The 16177-nt window shown below is 45.6% G+C and overlaps 1 protein-coding gene across 3 annotated transcripts in view; it reads right to left on the minus strand.

Annotated features, from left to right (window-relative positions):
• Positions 1 to 16177, minus strand: part of LOC144500341 (cartilage acidic protein 1-like) — a 377638-nt gene that overhangs the window by 137373 nt on the left and 224088 nt on the right. For all 3 annotated transcript variants that reach the window (XM_078223086.1, XM_078223087.1, XM_078223085.1), the window contains exon 5: positions 5195 to 5329. In XM_078223086.1, the coding sequence (XP_078079212.1) occupies positions 5195 to 5329 (135 nt within the window). The remainder of the gene's footprint in view (positions 1 to 5194; positions 5330 to 16177) is intronic.

Raw genomic sequence — 16177 nt, forward strand, 5'->3', positions numbered from 1 at the left:
ACATTCTCTCTTCCACCTTCTTCCGTCGGGAAAAAGATACAAAAGTCTGAGGTCACGCACCAACCGACTCAAGAACAGCTTCTTCCCTGCTGCCATCAGACTTTTGAATGGGCTTACCTTGGCACTAAGTTGATCTTTCTCCACACCCTAGTTATGACTGTAATATTATATTCTGCACCCTCTCCTTTCCTTCTCCCCTATGTACTCTATGAGCAGTATGTTTTGTCTGTGCAGCGCAAGAAACAATACTTTTCGCTGTATGCCAATACATGTGACAATAAATCAAATCAAATCCCATGGTGTGTATTCCAAGGATCATAGAATCCCTCCAGTACAGAAGGAGGCCATTTGGTCCATCGAGTCTACGCCGACCACAATCCCACCCAGGCCCTATCCCCAGAACCCCATGCATTTACCCTAGCTAGTCCTCCTGACACTAAGGGGCAATTTAGCATGCCCTATCCACCTAACCCGCACATCTTTGGATTATGGGGTGAAAGTGGAGCACCCGGAGGAAACCCACGCAGACACGGGGAGAACATGCAGACTCCACACAGACAGAGACCCGAGGCTGGAATTGAACCTGGGTCCCTGGTGCTGTGAGGCTGCAGTGCTAACCACTGTGCCACCCAGGAAGATTAGGGAAGTTCTCCCCAGTGTGCTGGCCAATACTCATCCCTTAGTCAACAGCACAAAAACATTATCACATTGCTGTTGTTTCAAACCAGCTTGCTGCACTTCCTACACAGAATCATAGAATCCTACAACACAGGAGGAGGCCATTTAGCCCATCGAGACTGCACCGACCACAATCCCACCTAGGTCCTATTCCCAGAGTAGCATTTACTCTAGCTAGTCCCCCTGACACTAAGAGGCAATTTAGCATGGCCAATCCAGCTATCCCGCACATCTTTGGACTGTGGGAGGAAACTGGAGCACCCGGAGGAAACCCACGCAGACACGGGGAGAACGTGCAGACTCCACACAGACAGTGACCCAAGCCGGGAATCGAACCCGGGTCCCTGGCGCTGTGAGGCAGCAGTATTAACCACCGTGCCACCGTGCCCCGTGATGGATTACGATGCGGACCTCATTGGCTGTGAAGAGTTATGAGATATCCGACATGAAAAATGCGATATAAATGCAAGTCTTTTTGTTTCAATCAAATGCTAACTTTGCTCTTAAAACAAACATTTTGGCCTTAATTCTTCATTTACACCAATGGGATTCTCCGGTCCCGCCGGCAACGTACCCCCGCCCGCTGGCTTCCCGGCAACGTGGGGTGACATCAAAGGGAAATGCCATTGACAGTGGTGGGACCAGAGAATCCCGCTGCCAGCGAACAGCGCGCCGCCTTCCACCGGTGGGAAACGTGAGGCTGGGAGGCCAGAGAATGCATTTATGTAGATCATTGTTGCGTCTAGATTATTTCAAAGCTCGTTTTGCACAGTGAACTGGTTTCTCTGCGCTCTTTTCATTTCGGCAAACGCAATACCAGTTAAATTGGAAATAAGCCCTTGTGCCTTTAGGATTGGATCTAGTTCGGATCATCTCAAAATCAGAGAGATAGTTAACGCCTGAAGAGTGATGTGGATGATCCGCGATGCTGATGGCCCCTAGGAGAGGATTGAATGAGGGACAATTTTGGGAAACCAGCAACCCATGAGGGACAATTTTGGGAAACCAGCAACCCATGACCAGAGGAAGCCAGAAAGACATCTAGCCAATCCTCTCCAAATTTGCGGATGACACTAAAGTCGGTGGGGCTGTAGACAGTGCGGAAGGTTGTTGCAGGTTACAGAGGGACATAGATAAGCTGCAGGGCTGGGCTGAGAGGTGGCAAATGGAGTTCAATGCAGAAAAGTGTGAGGTGATTCACTTTGGAAGGAGTAACAGGATTACAGAGTACTGGGCTAATGGTAAGATACTTGGTAGTGTGGATGAACAGAGAGATCTCAGTGTCCATGTGCATAGATCCCTGAAAGTTGGCACCCAGGTTGATAGGGTTGTTAAGAAGGCGTACGGAGTGTTAGCTTTTATTGGTAGAGGGATTGAGCTTCGGAGCCAGGAGGTCATGTTGCAGCTGTACAAAACTCTGGTGCGGCCGCACTTGGAGTATTGCGTACAGTTCTGGTCACCGCATTATTGGAAGGATGTGGAAGCATTGGAAAGGGTGCAGAGGAGATTTACCAGGATGTTGCCTGGTATGGTGGGAAGGTCTTATGAGGAAAGGCTGAGGGACTTGAGGTTGTTTTCATTAGAGAGAAGAAGGTTAAGAGGTGACTTAATAGAGGCATACAGATGATCAGAGGGTTAGATAGGGTGGATAGTGAGAGCCTTTTTCCTCGGATGGTGATAGCTAGCACGAGGGGACATAGCTTTAAATTAAAGGGTGATAGATATAGGACAGATGTTAGAGGTAGGTTCTTCACTCAGAGAGTAGTAAGGGCGTGGAATGCCCTGCCTGCAGCAGTAGTGGACTCGCCAACATTAAGGGCATTTAAATGGTCATTTGATAAACATATGGATGATATTGGAATAGTGTAGGTTAGATGGGCTTTAGATTGGTTTCACTGGTCGGCGCAACATCGAGGGCCGAAGGGCCTGTACTGCACTGTAATGTTCTCTGTTCTAAGTTCTAAATCTTAAAGGTTCCCCCCAGTGACTGAACACTTTGCTAAGAGTAGCTGCTCAATCTTCACCCATTTCAGATCTAAAACAGGACCCAAAAGAATTTACACTCCCGTGAATTTATTAAATTAATCACCCAGAGAGGGGTCAGCCTGTGGAATTCGCTATCACAGAAAATAGTTATTTTCACAAAGCAGTTAGATTTCGCACTTGGGGAGAAGGGGACCAAAGGATATGGGGGGATCAGGCTATTGAGTTGGATGATCCACCTGGATCATAATGAATGGCAGAGCAGGCTCGAAGGACCGAATGGCCTCCTCCTGCTCCTATTTCCTACGTTAAGGCTTCTATTTAATTTCTAAGAGGTGTCCTGGAGGGTTGCTTTGCCTGTTATTTCTCAATGCTCACAAAAGGGAAAAAAATCTTGCATTTATATAACGCCTTTCTTGACCTCAGGATGTGGCAAAGTGCTTTCCAGCAGCTGAAGTACTCTTGAGATGTCTCTGTTGTAATGCAGGAAGTGGGGCAGTCAATTTGTGCACAGCAAGCTCCAACAAACAGCATTGAGGTGCACAGTTCTCTAAAGGTGGAGTCACAGGTAGATAGGGCAGTGAAGAAGGCTTTTGGCATGCTGGCCTTCATCAGTCAGGGCATTGAGTATAGAAGTTGGGAAGTTAGGTTGGAGTTGGACAGGACATTGGTGAGGCCGCACCTGGAGTATTGTGTTCAGTTTTGGTCACCTTGCTGTAGGAAAGATGTTATTAAACTGGAGAGGCTGCAGAAGATATTGACAAGGATGTTACCAGGACTCAAGGGACTGAGTTATAGGAAGAGATTGGATAGGCGAGGATTTTTTTCTTTGGAGTGTAGGAGACGGAGGGGTGATCTTATAGAGGTGTATGAGATCACGAGAGGCATGGATAGGGTGAATGAACTCAGTCTTTTTCCCAGGGTTCGGGAATTGAGAACTAGAGGGTTTAAGGGTTTAAGTTAACATAAAACATAGAACAGTACAGCACAGAACAGGCCCTTTGGCCCACGATGTTGTGCCGAGCTTTATCTGAAACCAAGATCAAGCTATCCCACTCCCTATCATCCTGGTGTGCTCCATGTGCCTATCCAATAACCGCTTAAATGTTCCTAAAGTGTCTGACGCCACTATCACTGCAGGCAGTCCATTCCACACCCCAACCACACTGCGTAAAGAACCTACCTCGGACATCCTTCCTCTATCTCCCACCACGAACCCTATAGTTATGCCCCCTTGTAATAGCTCCATCCACCCGAGGAAATAGTCTTTGAACGTTCACTCTATCTATCCCCTTCCTCATTTTATAAACCTCTATTAAGTCTCCCCTCAGCCTCCTCCGCTCCAGAGAGAACAGCCCTAGCTCCCTCAACCTTTCCTCATAAGACCTACCCTCCAAACCAGGCAGCATCCTGGTAAATCTCCTCTGCACTCTTTCCAGCGCTTCCACATCCTTCTTATAGTGAGGTGACCAGAACTGCACACAATATTCCAAATGTGGTCTCACCAAGGTCCTGTACAGTTGCAGCATAAGTTAAGAGAGGAAAAAATTAATGGGAACCTGAGGAGCAACTTTTTTACACAGAAGGTGGTTCGTATGTGGAATGAGCTGCCGGAGGAAGTGGTTGAGGCAGGGACATTGACAACATTTAAAAGGCATTTGGTCGGATACATGGATAGGGAAGGTTTAGAGGGATATGGGCCGAATACAGGCAAATGGGGTAAGCTTAGATGGGTATTTTAGTCAGCATGGACCAGTTTGGGCCGAAGGGCCTGTCTCCGTGCTGTAGATTCCATGATTCTATGATCTAGAAGGACAAGGGGCAGCAGACACATGGGAACACCACCGCTTGCGGGACCCCCTCCAAGCCGCACACCATCCTGACTTGGAGGTAACGTTGCCTAATTCAGCTCAGACTCATAATATTGGCTCTAATCTCTCTCCACAAACGCTGTCAGACCTGCCGAGATTTTCCAGCATTTTCTGTTTCTGTAACCTATTCTAATATTTGTTGAGGGAAAAATATTGGTCAGGACTGTGGAGAAAACAAGGCTGTTCTTCTTGGAATAGTGCCGTGGGATACTTGATCCCAACCTGAGAGGGTACACATACAACAGCTGCTCTGAATAATGGCACCCCTTGCAGTGCAGGACCCCCTCATTACTGTACAGGGAGTGCCGGCTTAGAACGTGTAAGTTAGAAGCAACAACCTCTGACTTATTGGTACAGTAAGAAGTCTCACAGCACCAGGTTAAAGTCCAACAGGTTTATTTGGAGTCACGAGCCTTTGGAGCGCTGCTCCGGGTCACTCACCTGATGAAGGGGCAGTGCTCTGAAAGCTCGTGATTCCAAATAAACCTGTTGGACTTTAACCTGGTGTTGTGAGACTTCTTACTGTGCCTATCCCAGTCCAACGCCGGCATCTCCACTTCATATCTTATTGGTGAGAGTGCTGACACCATGCGAGTAAGTGGAGTGCCCGTGTTGGACTCCTGCTCTTTGTAGATGTTCTCTCTACGGTACATTTCTCTTACCAGCCTGGGCGGCCACATCTGTGAAGGTGCCGTTTCCATTGTTCCTGAAGAGGAAGTTAGGCCCGTTCTCGTTGTCGCAGAATATGTCGGATCTGTCGGAGCTGACGATAGGGCCAACAGCAACTCCACGCCCACCTGCGCCAGAGGAGAGAGAGGGGGACAACATAAGAACTGAAGAGCATAGGAACTCGGAGCTGGCAATCCAGCCCCTCGAGCCTCCTCCACCATTCTATACCATCATGGCTGATTTCATAGAATCATAGAATCGTACAGTGCAGAAGGAGGCCATTCGGCCCATCGGGCTCTCACTGACCACAATCCCACCAACCATAGTCCCACCACAGTTCAATCTAGTGAACCTTCTCTGAACCCTCTCTAATGCACTTACATCCTTCCTCAAGTAAGGGGATCAATACTCTGTGCGTTACTCCAGATACGGTCTCACCAATGCCCTATACAGCTGCAACAATACTTCCCTGCTTTTGTACTCCATTCCAACACTAAAATTCCATTTGCCTTCCTTATTACCTGCTCTACCTGCTTGTTAACTTTCTATGATTCATGCACAAGGGCACCCAGATCCCTCTGGAATCCCTTCGATTCCAGCCTTGGGTGACTGTGTGGGGTTTGCACGTTCTCCCCATGCCCCTGTGGGTTTCCTCCCACACTCCAAAGATGTGCAGGTTAGCTGCATTGGTCATGTTAAATTGCCCCTTAGGGTAGGTTAGGTGGGATCAGCCATGCTAAATTCCCCTCACTGTTCAGAATGTGCAGGTTTGGCTGGATTAGCCATGGTAAATGTGTGGGGTTACAGGGATAGGGCAGGGGAGAGGGTCTGGGTGGGATGCTCTTTCAGAGAGTCAGTGCAGACTCAATGGGCTGAATGGCCTCATTCTGAATAGGGATTCTGTGATTCTATGTACCAAACTGCTTCCTGAAGCATCGCCACTATTGTAATGTAGAAAAACACAGCGATTGATCTGTATTGAACAAGGGGCCACAAATAGCAATGATTACTAACTCAATAAATGATTACTGATATGATTTTTAATGATGTTGGTTAAGGATTACACATTTCCCAGGACACCGAAGGAACTCTTAGTGCCGTGAGACCTCTCACATCTTGAGAAAGCGGCCTGTTTCCATTTCCAACTGAACTAAACATTCACCTCAACCCAATGATCTGCCGATGCAGAGGCAAGGGTGCTAGCAATGAAACGGGCAGAATGGTGGCACAGGGGTGGCATAGAATGGCACAGTAGCACAGTGGTTAGTACTGCTGCCTCACAGCGCCAGGGACCTGGGCTCGAGTCTGGCCTTGGGTGACCGTCTGTGTGGAGTTTGCTCATTCTCCCTGTGTCTGCGTGGGTTTCCTCCGGGTGCTCTAGTTTCCTCCCACAGTCCAAAGATGTGCCGGTTAGGTGCATTGACCATACTAAGTTGCCCCTTTGTGTCCCAAGATGTGTAGGTTAGATGGGATTAGCCACAGTAAATGTGTGGGGTTACGGGGATCGGGCAGGGGGCTGGATTTGGGTGAGATACTCCAATGGAATGGTGCAAGATCAATGGGAATATGCTACCGACAGGATAATGAAAACCCAGAGAGCTGAAATCAGAGGTTCAACAACATCAAATATGAACATATGAACATACGAGCTTGAAGTTTCAGTAGACCATTCATCCTTTGAGTCTTCTCCACCAGTCACTAAGATGGCTGATCTGATTGTACCTCAACCCCAGTTTCCTTTCGACCCAGTGTATCCTTTGCCTCCCTTGTCAATGAGGAATCTATCAAATTCAGCCTTAAAAAAAATCCAATGACCCAGCCTGCACCATTCCCTTTCAGAGAGACCCACAACCCTATGAAGAGAAAATCGTTCTCCTTATCTCCATCTTTCATGGAAGGCCCTTTATTTTTGAACAGTGTCCCCTAGGCCTGGTTTCTCCCAAAGCCTCTCAACATCCACCCTGTCAAGTCCCCTCAGGATTTTATATGTGACAATGAGATCACCTCCCAGGTTTCTAAACTCTAATGAGTACAGGCCCAACCTGTCCATTTTCTGATGTGTGACATAGAAACATCGAAACTTGAAGCAGATGGAGGCCATTTGGCCCTTTGAGCCTGCTTCACCATTCATTCTGATCATGGCTGATCATCAAATTCAATATCCTGATCCCCCTTCCCCCCATATCCCTTAATCCCGTTAGCGCCTAGAGCTATATCCAACTCCTGCTCGGGAGCCTCAAGTTTCTAGATGTCCAGATCACCAATGACCTGTCCTGGTACCTGCACACTGACGCTATTGTTAAGAAAGCCCACCAACGCTTCTACTTTCTCAGGAGGCTAAGGAAATTTGGCATGTCCGCTACGACGCTCACCAATCTTTCCAGATGCACCATAGAAAGCATTCTTTCTGCTTGTATCACAGCTTGGTGTGGCTCCTGTTCTGCCCAAGAACGCAAGAAACTACAAAGGGTCGTGATCGAAGTGCCGTCTATCACTCAAACCAGCCTCCCATCCATTGACACTGTCTACACTTCCCACTGCCTTGGAAAAGCAGCCAGCATAATCAAGGACCCCACGCACCCCGGACATTCTCGCTTCCACCTTCTTCCGTCGGGAAAAAAATATAAAAGTCTGAGATAACATACCAACCGACTCAAGAACAGTTTCTTCCCTGCTGCCATCAGGCCTTTGAATGGACCTACCTCGCATTAAGCTGATCTTTCTCTGCACCCTATGACTGTAACACTACATTCTGCACTCTCGTTTCCTTCTGTGATGCTACTGTGCCTTTAAGAAATGTATTTTAATCCTGTTTCTCTGCAGCTTTGTTCAAGCTGTCCTGGCCTTTTTGTGTTGTATGTTGAAGGCATTTAATGGGCCTTTTTGTTTACTTTTAATTTGGGCCTAATGCAATGTCCTGAGGTTTTACAACCCTTCAGAATTGTTGGGGTAAGACTGATTGATAGGTCATGGTCAGGTGGTGGTTCCTTCACAGAGCAATCCAAGGATTCACTTTCAATTTGGCTAGTTAGAAAACGTTGGACTCCAGACTGCAAAGCAGTGTGTTTCTGGATCTCTCCCTGATATTGCAACTTTAGCTCTTGGTGGCTGGCTAGCTAGTAACTAGAGACAAGGAGTGCCTCTGCCTCTTGAAGTGGTTCGCTGGCTAAAAGCTAGAAGCTAGCAGTGGCTCTGTCTTGAAGGGTGCTGGAAGCTACAGGACGGGGAAGCCAGAGTTTCAATTCTCCAACCAAAGGACCAATTCACAGCAGGTGTTGCAAAGCTGCAAGATCCAGCATCATGTGAGCATATTTACTTTCTGTAATAAACCTGGAACGGGGGTGTATGTTTGTAGGGGTTGCTTATGTTGGAAGAGTATTTGGAGCTGTTAAGGTTTGTACAATATCATGGTTGTTTTCCTTTTCTTGTTTGTAGTTGGGAAAAGTTATTGATAATTGTCTTATTATATGTTAACTATATTCTTAAATAAACTTTGCTTGATAAAAGCTCCCCAGTGGGTCGTTTGAATCATACATGGAGTGAACCATCTTATGCTTACCCGTGCCAAACTTCAAAGTGCAAATCTTATGATCTAGGCTGATTCCATAAAATATCTTGGAGTTTCTGACCTGGATTATAACATTTCTCCCCTATGGACTCTATGAACAGTATGTTTTGGTCTGTATAACATACAAGAAACAGTACTTTTCACTGTAACCTAGTACATGTGACAATAATAAATCAAATAAAAGATATTGCAGAAGCATAATTGATCGTAATTGCTGGACTGTTTGTTTTAATCTGGGCTAATACAGTGTTGTTATTTTAGTGCTTTCCCCCGAGATTTTTCAGAGTAGTGTTTGATTAGGTTGATTGACAGGAAAAATCATGTGACTGGGTGGGGTTAGGCTTGCACAGAGAATCAAGCACAGTGGCTCTTTGGAATTTTTAGAGAGAAGTAGCTCTCTGTCTCTCTCTTTCTTTCTCTGGAGATTGGAGTCTGGGGCCTGCCATAAAATGGGTGTCTTTCTCTGAAGTTCTGCTGTTTGAAGATAGATCTTTCTCTGGAGGCTGCTGTACGGGAGTCAAGAGACAGGTGTCTTTCTGTATCTCAGTCCAGAGGTGTTAAAAGGCTGGAAATGTAGCACCCACATGAGGCTGTACTGTATGTTTTGTGCTAACGATTCTGAGGAGAGATTTATGTCTATGGGGATATTGCTTAAATTGGAACTTTGGAGATAGCTAGCAGTTAAGAATTGCATCTTTTTATGTTTAAATATTTCAATTGGTAAAAGTTGCACTAATTATTTGTTATATTTTGACGGTGTTGTTAAAAATAAAGTTTTGTTTTGATAAATGCTTCCTAGTGGGTCAATAGAATCATACCTAGAGCAAAACACCCTATGCTCGCACTAAAGCCAAAATCAAAGCAAGTTGGGGTTCAGGGTAATTTCATAATGAACTTTGGAGTTTCTGATCTGGGCCCTAGCAGACAGCACAACAGTAAAAGGGTTGACAAACACCAAAGAGGATTGTAAAATGCTTCAACACGACAGGTTAGTGAAATGGGCAGATAAGTGGCAGATGCAATTTAACGCAGATAGATGTGAGGTAATATGCCGAGGAAAGAAACAAGGAATGAGACTCGAAACTCAATGGAAAGGTAGAGTTGAACAAACATCTTGAGGATTGAGTACATATTTTAATGGAAATCTGAATGCAGGTGGATAAAAGCCATAAAATCACCAGGGGAATGCTAGATTTTACAAACAGGGTAAAGGATACAAGATTAAAAATAAAAATATAGAAAAAAAGCACTGGTTAGGACACAGATTCACCAATGTGTATGGTCTTGAGAACTCCCTTATACAAGGGATGTTTTATCATACAGAGTGTGCAGAACAGACTCAAGAGGAATATGCCAAGGATAGGAATCTGAGACTTGAGGCCATTTCCCTTGGAATTAAGATAGATAAGAAAGATTTAATTAAATATTTTTTATAAGTATGAAGAGTTTTGGTAGAGTAAGTAGCGAGCTTAGGGGAAGGAGAAGCCCATTTAGCCCACTGAGCCTGTTCCGCCATTCAATTAGATCATGGCTGATCATCTAGCTTAACATCATTTTCCCATGCTATCCCCGTATCCCTTGACAGCATAAAGCAGCCCCACTTGATTGGCACGCCATTCACAAACATTCTCTCCCTCCACCACCAACACAGTGGCAGCAGTGTGTACGATCTACAAGATGCACTGGGGAACTTACGGAATCAAAACCATGCACAATGTTCAAGGTGAGATCTCATCAAGACTCTGCACAACGGCAGCTGTATCTTTACTCCTGTACTCCTGTACGCAATCCCCTCACGATGAAGGTTACCATACCATTTGCCTTCCCAATTGCTTGCTGCACCTGCATGCTAACTTTTAGTGAGTCATGGACAAGGACACCAGGTTCCGTTGGACACCCCCACTTCCCAACCTCTCACCATCTAAGAAATACTTTGCCTTTCAGTTTTTTCTACCAAAGTGAATAACTTCACATTGATTCAGGTTATATTCCATCCGTCATGTCCTGGCCCGTTCACTTCGACTGTCCTCTTGGAGCCTCCTTGCATCCTCCTCACAACTTATGTTTCAACCCAGTTTGGATTAATCAGCAAACTTGGAAATATTACAATTGGTCCCGGCATCCAACTCATTGATGGAGATTGTGGACAGTTGTGGACCCAGCACTGACCCTTGTGCTACCCAGTAGTAAAAGCCTGCCATCCTGAGAATGATCAGTTTATTCCCGATCTCTGTTTTCTGTCTGATAACCAATTCTCAATCCATACCAGCACGTATCCCCTAATCCTATGCTCTCTAATTTTATTTACGAACCTCTGATCAAAAACTTTCTGAAAATCCAAATACACCACATCCACTGGTTCTCCTTTATCTATGCTATCCTTGAATATCCTCGAAAAATTTCAGAAGTTTGTTAAACGTGATTTCCCTTTCATAAACCCATGTTGATTCTGTCCAGTTTTATCATTCTTTCTAAATGTCTAGTTAACGCATCTTAATAGATACGAATATTTTCCCTCCTACTAAGAGGTCCGTAGCTCTCCATTCTCCCTCTTCCGTTCTTCAACAGTGGGGTTACGTTTGTTACTTTCCAGTTTGCGGAAACCATTCCAGAATCTAAAGAACTTAGAATCGTAGAATCGTGCAGTGGAGAAGGAGGCCATTTGGCCCATCGAGTCTGCCCCGACCACAATCCCACCTAAGCCCTATGCCCATAACTCCTTGCATTTACCCTAGCTAGTCCCCCTGACACTAAGGCTAATTTAGCATGGCCAATCCACCTAACCCGCACATCTTTGGACTGTGGGAGGAAACTGGAACACCCAAGGAAACCCACACAAACACTGGGAGAATGTACAAATTCCACAGAGATAGTGACCCGGGGCCGGAATTGAACCCGGGTCCCTGGTGCTGTGAGGCAGCAGTGCTAACCACTGTGCCACCGTGCAGCCCTTTGAAACTTTGAAACATAACCACCAATGAATCCACTATCTCTCTGGCCACCTCCTTTAACTCCCGAGGATGAGGCTCATCTTTCCCTGGTGATTTATGAATCTTCAATCCAGTTATCTTTACGTGTACTACCTCTTTAATAATACTAGTTTCTTTTAGCTTCTCAGTTTCACAAGTCCTTTGCCTGTCTAGTATTTCTGGGAGATTTTCTGTATCTTCTTCCATGAAGACAGGCGCAAAGTAACTGTTCAGTTTCTCCGCCATTTCTCTGTTCTCCACTATCAATTCTCCTGCTCCCGCCTGTAATGGGCCCACAATTGTCCAATCTTTTCCTTTTTACCTACTGAAAGAAGCTTTCAGAATCCACCTTGATGTTCCTCGTTAGTTTGCATTTATGTTCTCTTTTCCTGTTCTTTATCGGTTTCTTGGTCCTCCTTTGTTGGATTTTAAATTGCTCCCAAACCTCAAGCCCACCACGTTTCCTGGCATCCTTAAGAACCACTTGGGAACTTCGATTTCTTCTGATAAGGGGGCCTGTGATGAGGGTCATTATTATAAAACAATCAAAGAACAAAGAACAGTACAGCACAGGAAACAGGTCCTTCGGCCCTCCAAGCCTGTGCCGCTCCTTGGTCCAACTAGACCAATCGTTTGTATCCCTCCATTCCCAGGCTGCTCATGTGACTATCCAGGTAAGTCTTAAACGATGTCAGCGTGCCTGCCTCCACCACCCTACTTGGCAGCGCATTCCAGGCCCCCACCACCCTCTGTGTAAAAAACGTCCCTCTGATATCTGAGTTATACTTCGCCCCTCTCACCTTGAGCCCGTGACCCCTCGTGATCGTCACCTCCGACCTGGGAAAAAGCTTCCCACTGTTCACCCTATCTATACCCTTCATAATCTTGTACACCTCTATTAGATCTCCCCTCATTCTCCGTCTTTCCAGGGAGAACAACCCCAGTTTACCCAATCTCTCCTCATAGCTAAGACCCTCCATACCAGGCAACATCCTGGTAAACCTTCTCTGCACTCTCTCTAACGCCTCCACGTCCTTCTGGTAGTGCGGCGACCAGAACTGGACGCAGTACTCCAAATGTGGCCTAACCAGCGTTCTATACAGCTGCATCATCAGACTCCAGCTTTTATACTCTATACCCCGTCCTATAAAGGCAAGCATACCACTGAGAGAGTATGGAGTTGGCAGCAATGTATTTGGGTGCTAGGGTGCAGAATGCTTTGTGCATCATGAGTGATTAAAACAGGGACCGGGAAAACAGGATCAATATTTGAGATGGAGGGCAATCCATGACTATGAGGAGTGAGAGGGATTAGTTCTGACTTGCTCCTGTAAAGAGCTTGCCTGGATACAATGGACTGAATGGCCTCCTTCTCTGCTGTAAGCCTCAGAACATTCTTGCACTGACAAGTCCCAATGAAGGCCAAAGCCCACAGGACACCGGTAAAGTCGAGAAATGTGGAATAGTGACATTCCTTTACTCCTGCTGTCTATGCATTTTTAAAAGCAAAGCAATTTTTGAATGCCCATAATTCTTCACCTTTCTTGCTCTTTTTAAACCATGGAATTTGAAATCAGGAAGTTCATTTTCAGACAAGCTGCAGAAATAGGAACTCTTGCCTCCATAAGGCTCTGAATCATAGAATCATCGAATCCCTACAGTGCAGAAGGAGGCCATTCGGCCCATTGAGTCTGCACTGACCACAATCCCACCCAGGCCCTATTCCCGTAACCCCGTGCATTTACCCTGCTAATCCCCCTGACACTATGGTCAATTTCGCATGGCCAATCAACTTAACCCGCACATCTTTGGACTGTGGGGGGAAACCGGAGCACCCGGAGGAAACCCACGCAGACACGGGGAGAACGTGCAAACTCCGCACAGACGGTTACCCAAGAAGGGAATCAAACTCGGGCCTCTGGCGCTGTGAGGCAGCTGTGCTAACCACTGCGCCACTGTGCTGCCCATAAATGTCAATCGAAAACTGAGGTCAGATGCTACTGAGAAATTTAGAGCTAAGGCAAGTAAATTAAGTTGAGATGCAAATCTTCCAATGATCTAACTGAATACCAGAGGGAGGTCTGGAGGACTGAATGGCCCTTTGGTCACATGGTCTGAAATCTCATTGACAGAGGGTGACCAAAATCACCAATGAGTTGTTTTCTGAAGCTTGGTCATTAGAGGTGGACAACCAGGAACATGTTATTATTCATAGCTCACAATCATTGCACAGGATGCAATGGTCTTTGGTCCGAATGTCCTGATGGGATGGAGTCTGATCCTATGTTTTCTTTTATTCATTCCTGGGACATGGACGTTGCTGGCTGGCCAGCATTTATTGCCCATCCCTAGTTGCCCCTGAGAAGATGGTGGTGAGCTGCCTTCTTGAAACACGATGTGGAGATGCCGGCGTTGGACTGGGGTAAACACAGTAAGAAGTTTAACAACACCAGGTTAAAGTCCAACAGGTTTATTTGGTAGCAAAAGCCACACAAGCTTTCGAGGCTCTGAGCCCCTTCTTCAGGTGAGTGGGAATTCTGTTCACAAACAGAACTTATAAGACACAGACTCAATTTACATGAATAATGGTTGGAATGCGAATACTTACAACTAATCCAGTCTTTAAGAAACAGAACAATGGGAGTGGGGAGAGCATCAAGACAGGCTAAAAAGATGTGTATTGTCTCCAGACAAGACAGCCAGTGAAACTCTGCAGGTCCACGCAACTGTGGGAGTTACAAATAGTGTGACATAAATTCTGATTCTAGGATCGCATGATAAAGACTCAGGAGGAAAAAAGCAGAAATATTTATGTGAAATAGTGTGACTCAGATAGGGCTCAGAGCCTCGAAAGCTTGTGTGGCTTTTGCTACCAAATAAACCTGTTGGACTTTAACCTGGTGTTGTTAAACTTCTTACTTCTTGAAACACTGCAGTCCACCTGCTGTAGGTTGATACAACTGAATGGCTTGCTAGGCAATTTCAGAGGGCAGTTGAGAGTCAACCACATTGCTGTGGCTCTGGAGTCACATGGAGACCAGACCAGGTAAGGACGGCAGATTTCCTTCCCTAAAGGACATTAGTGAACCAGATGGGTTTTTCCAACAATCGACATTGGTTTCACTGTCATCAGTAGATTCTTAATTCCAGGTATTTTTAATTGAATTCAAATTCAAATCATTTGCCGTGGTGGGATTTGAACCCATGTCTCCAGATCATGAGTTGAATTTCTGGATTAATAGTCCAGTGATACTCCCAGGAGGCAGGAGATAATTTTCTTGTCGAGTTTGCACACTTTTCTGTTGAAGATAAGATTGTCCCAAATAAATAAGATAGGAGAGATGGCGCACAATGGGCTGAAGGGCCTCTTTCTATGCTGTAAAACTCTATGAGTGAGCTACATTTCCAATTAGAACAAAATAAGTCAGGACAAACAGGCGCACATTAACTTGCTGAGGGATTATTACAGAAAAGGCAAGCATCAGATAGCTGGGGTATGAAATTATGGAAAAAAAAGTGGGTTAAAATTCTGGGGAGGAATTTCAAACTAATTCTTTGAAGGTGGCAAGTTAATAAGATTGTTAAAAATAGCACTATGGATCTAGGGCTCTATAAATAAAGGCTTAGAGTTCAAAGACAAGGAGGTTATGCTAAAGCCTAATAAAAGAATGTGAAACCACATCTGGAGGGTCTAATTCTGGGCTCCACACTTTGGGAAGGATGTATGGGTCTTGAAGAGGATGAAGTGCAGATTTACTGGGATGGGAGCAACAATGGGAGACATCAGTTACACGGCGATACTGGAGAAGCTGAGGTTGTTCTCCTTAGAGCGGAGAAGGTTAAGGGGAGGATTAGTTGAGGTGTTCAACATGATAAAGGGTTTTGATAAGAGTAAATAAGGAGAAATTGTTTCCACTGTAGAAAGCGTCAGTAACCAGGTGACACAGATTTAAGATAAAAATAAAGGAGGTGCGGAAAATTTACGTTTTACTCAGCAAATTGTCACTCTCTGGAATGTTCTGTCTGAAAGGTTATTTACTTTATTCATTATTAGTGTCACAAGTAGGCTTACATTAACACTGCAATGAGGTTACTGTGAAAATCCCCTAGTCGCCACACTCTGGTGCCTGTTCTGGGGCACTGAGGGAGAATTTAGCACGGCCAATGTACCCAACCAGTGTCTTTTGTACTGTGGGAGGAAACCGGAGTACCCAGAGGAAACCCACGCAGACACAGGGAGAATGTGCAAACTCTACACGGACAGTCACCCAAGCTGGGAATCAAACCTGGATCCCTGGCGCTGTGAGGCAGCAGTGTTAACCACTGTGCCACCATGCCGCCCAGTGTGGTGGAAGAAGATTCACCAGTAATTATCAAAAGGAGTTGGCTGGATACTTGAAGTGGAAAAATTTGCAGGACTGAGGAAGCAACAGGAGAAT

Source organism: Mustelus asterias, chromosome 11 (genome assembly GCF_964213995.1).
Source record: "Mustelus asterias chromosome 11, sMusAst1.hap1.1, whole genome shotgun sequence".
NCBI lineage: Eukaryota > Metazoa > Chordata > Chondrichthyes > Carcharhiniformes > Triakidae > Mustelus > Mustelus asterias.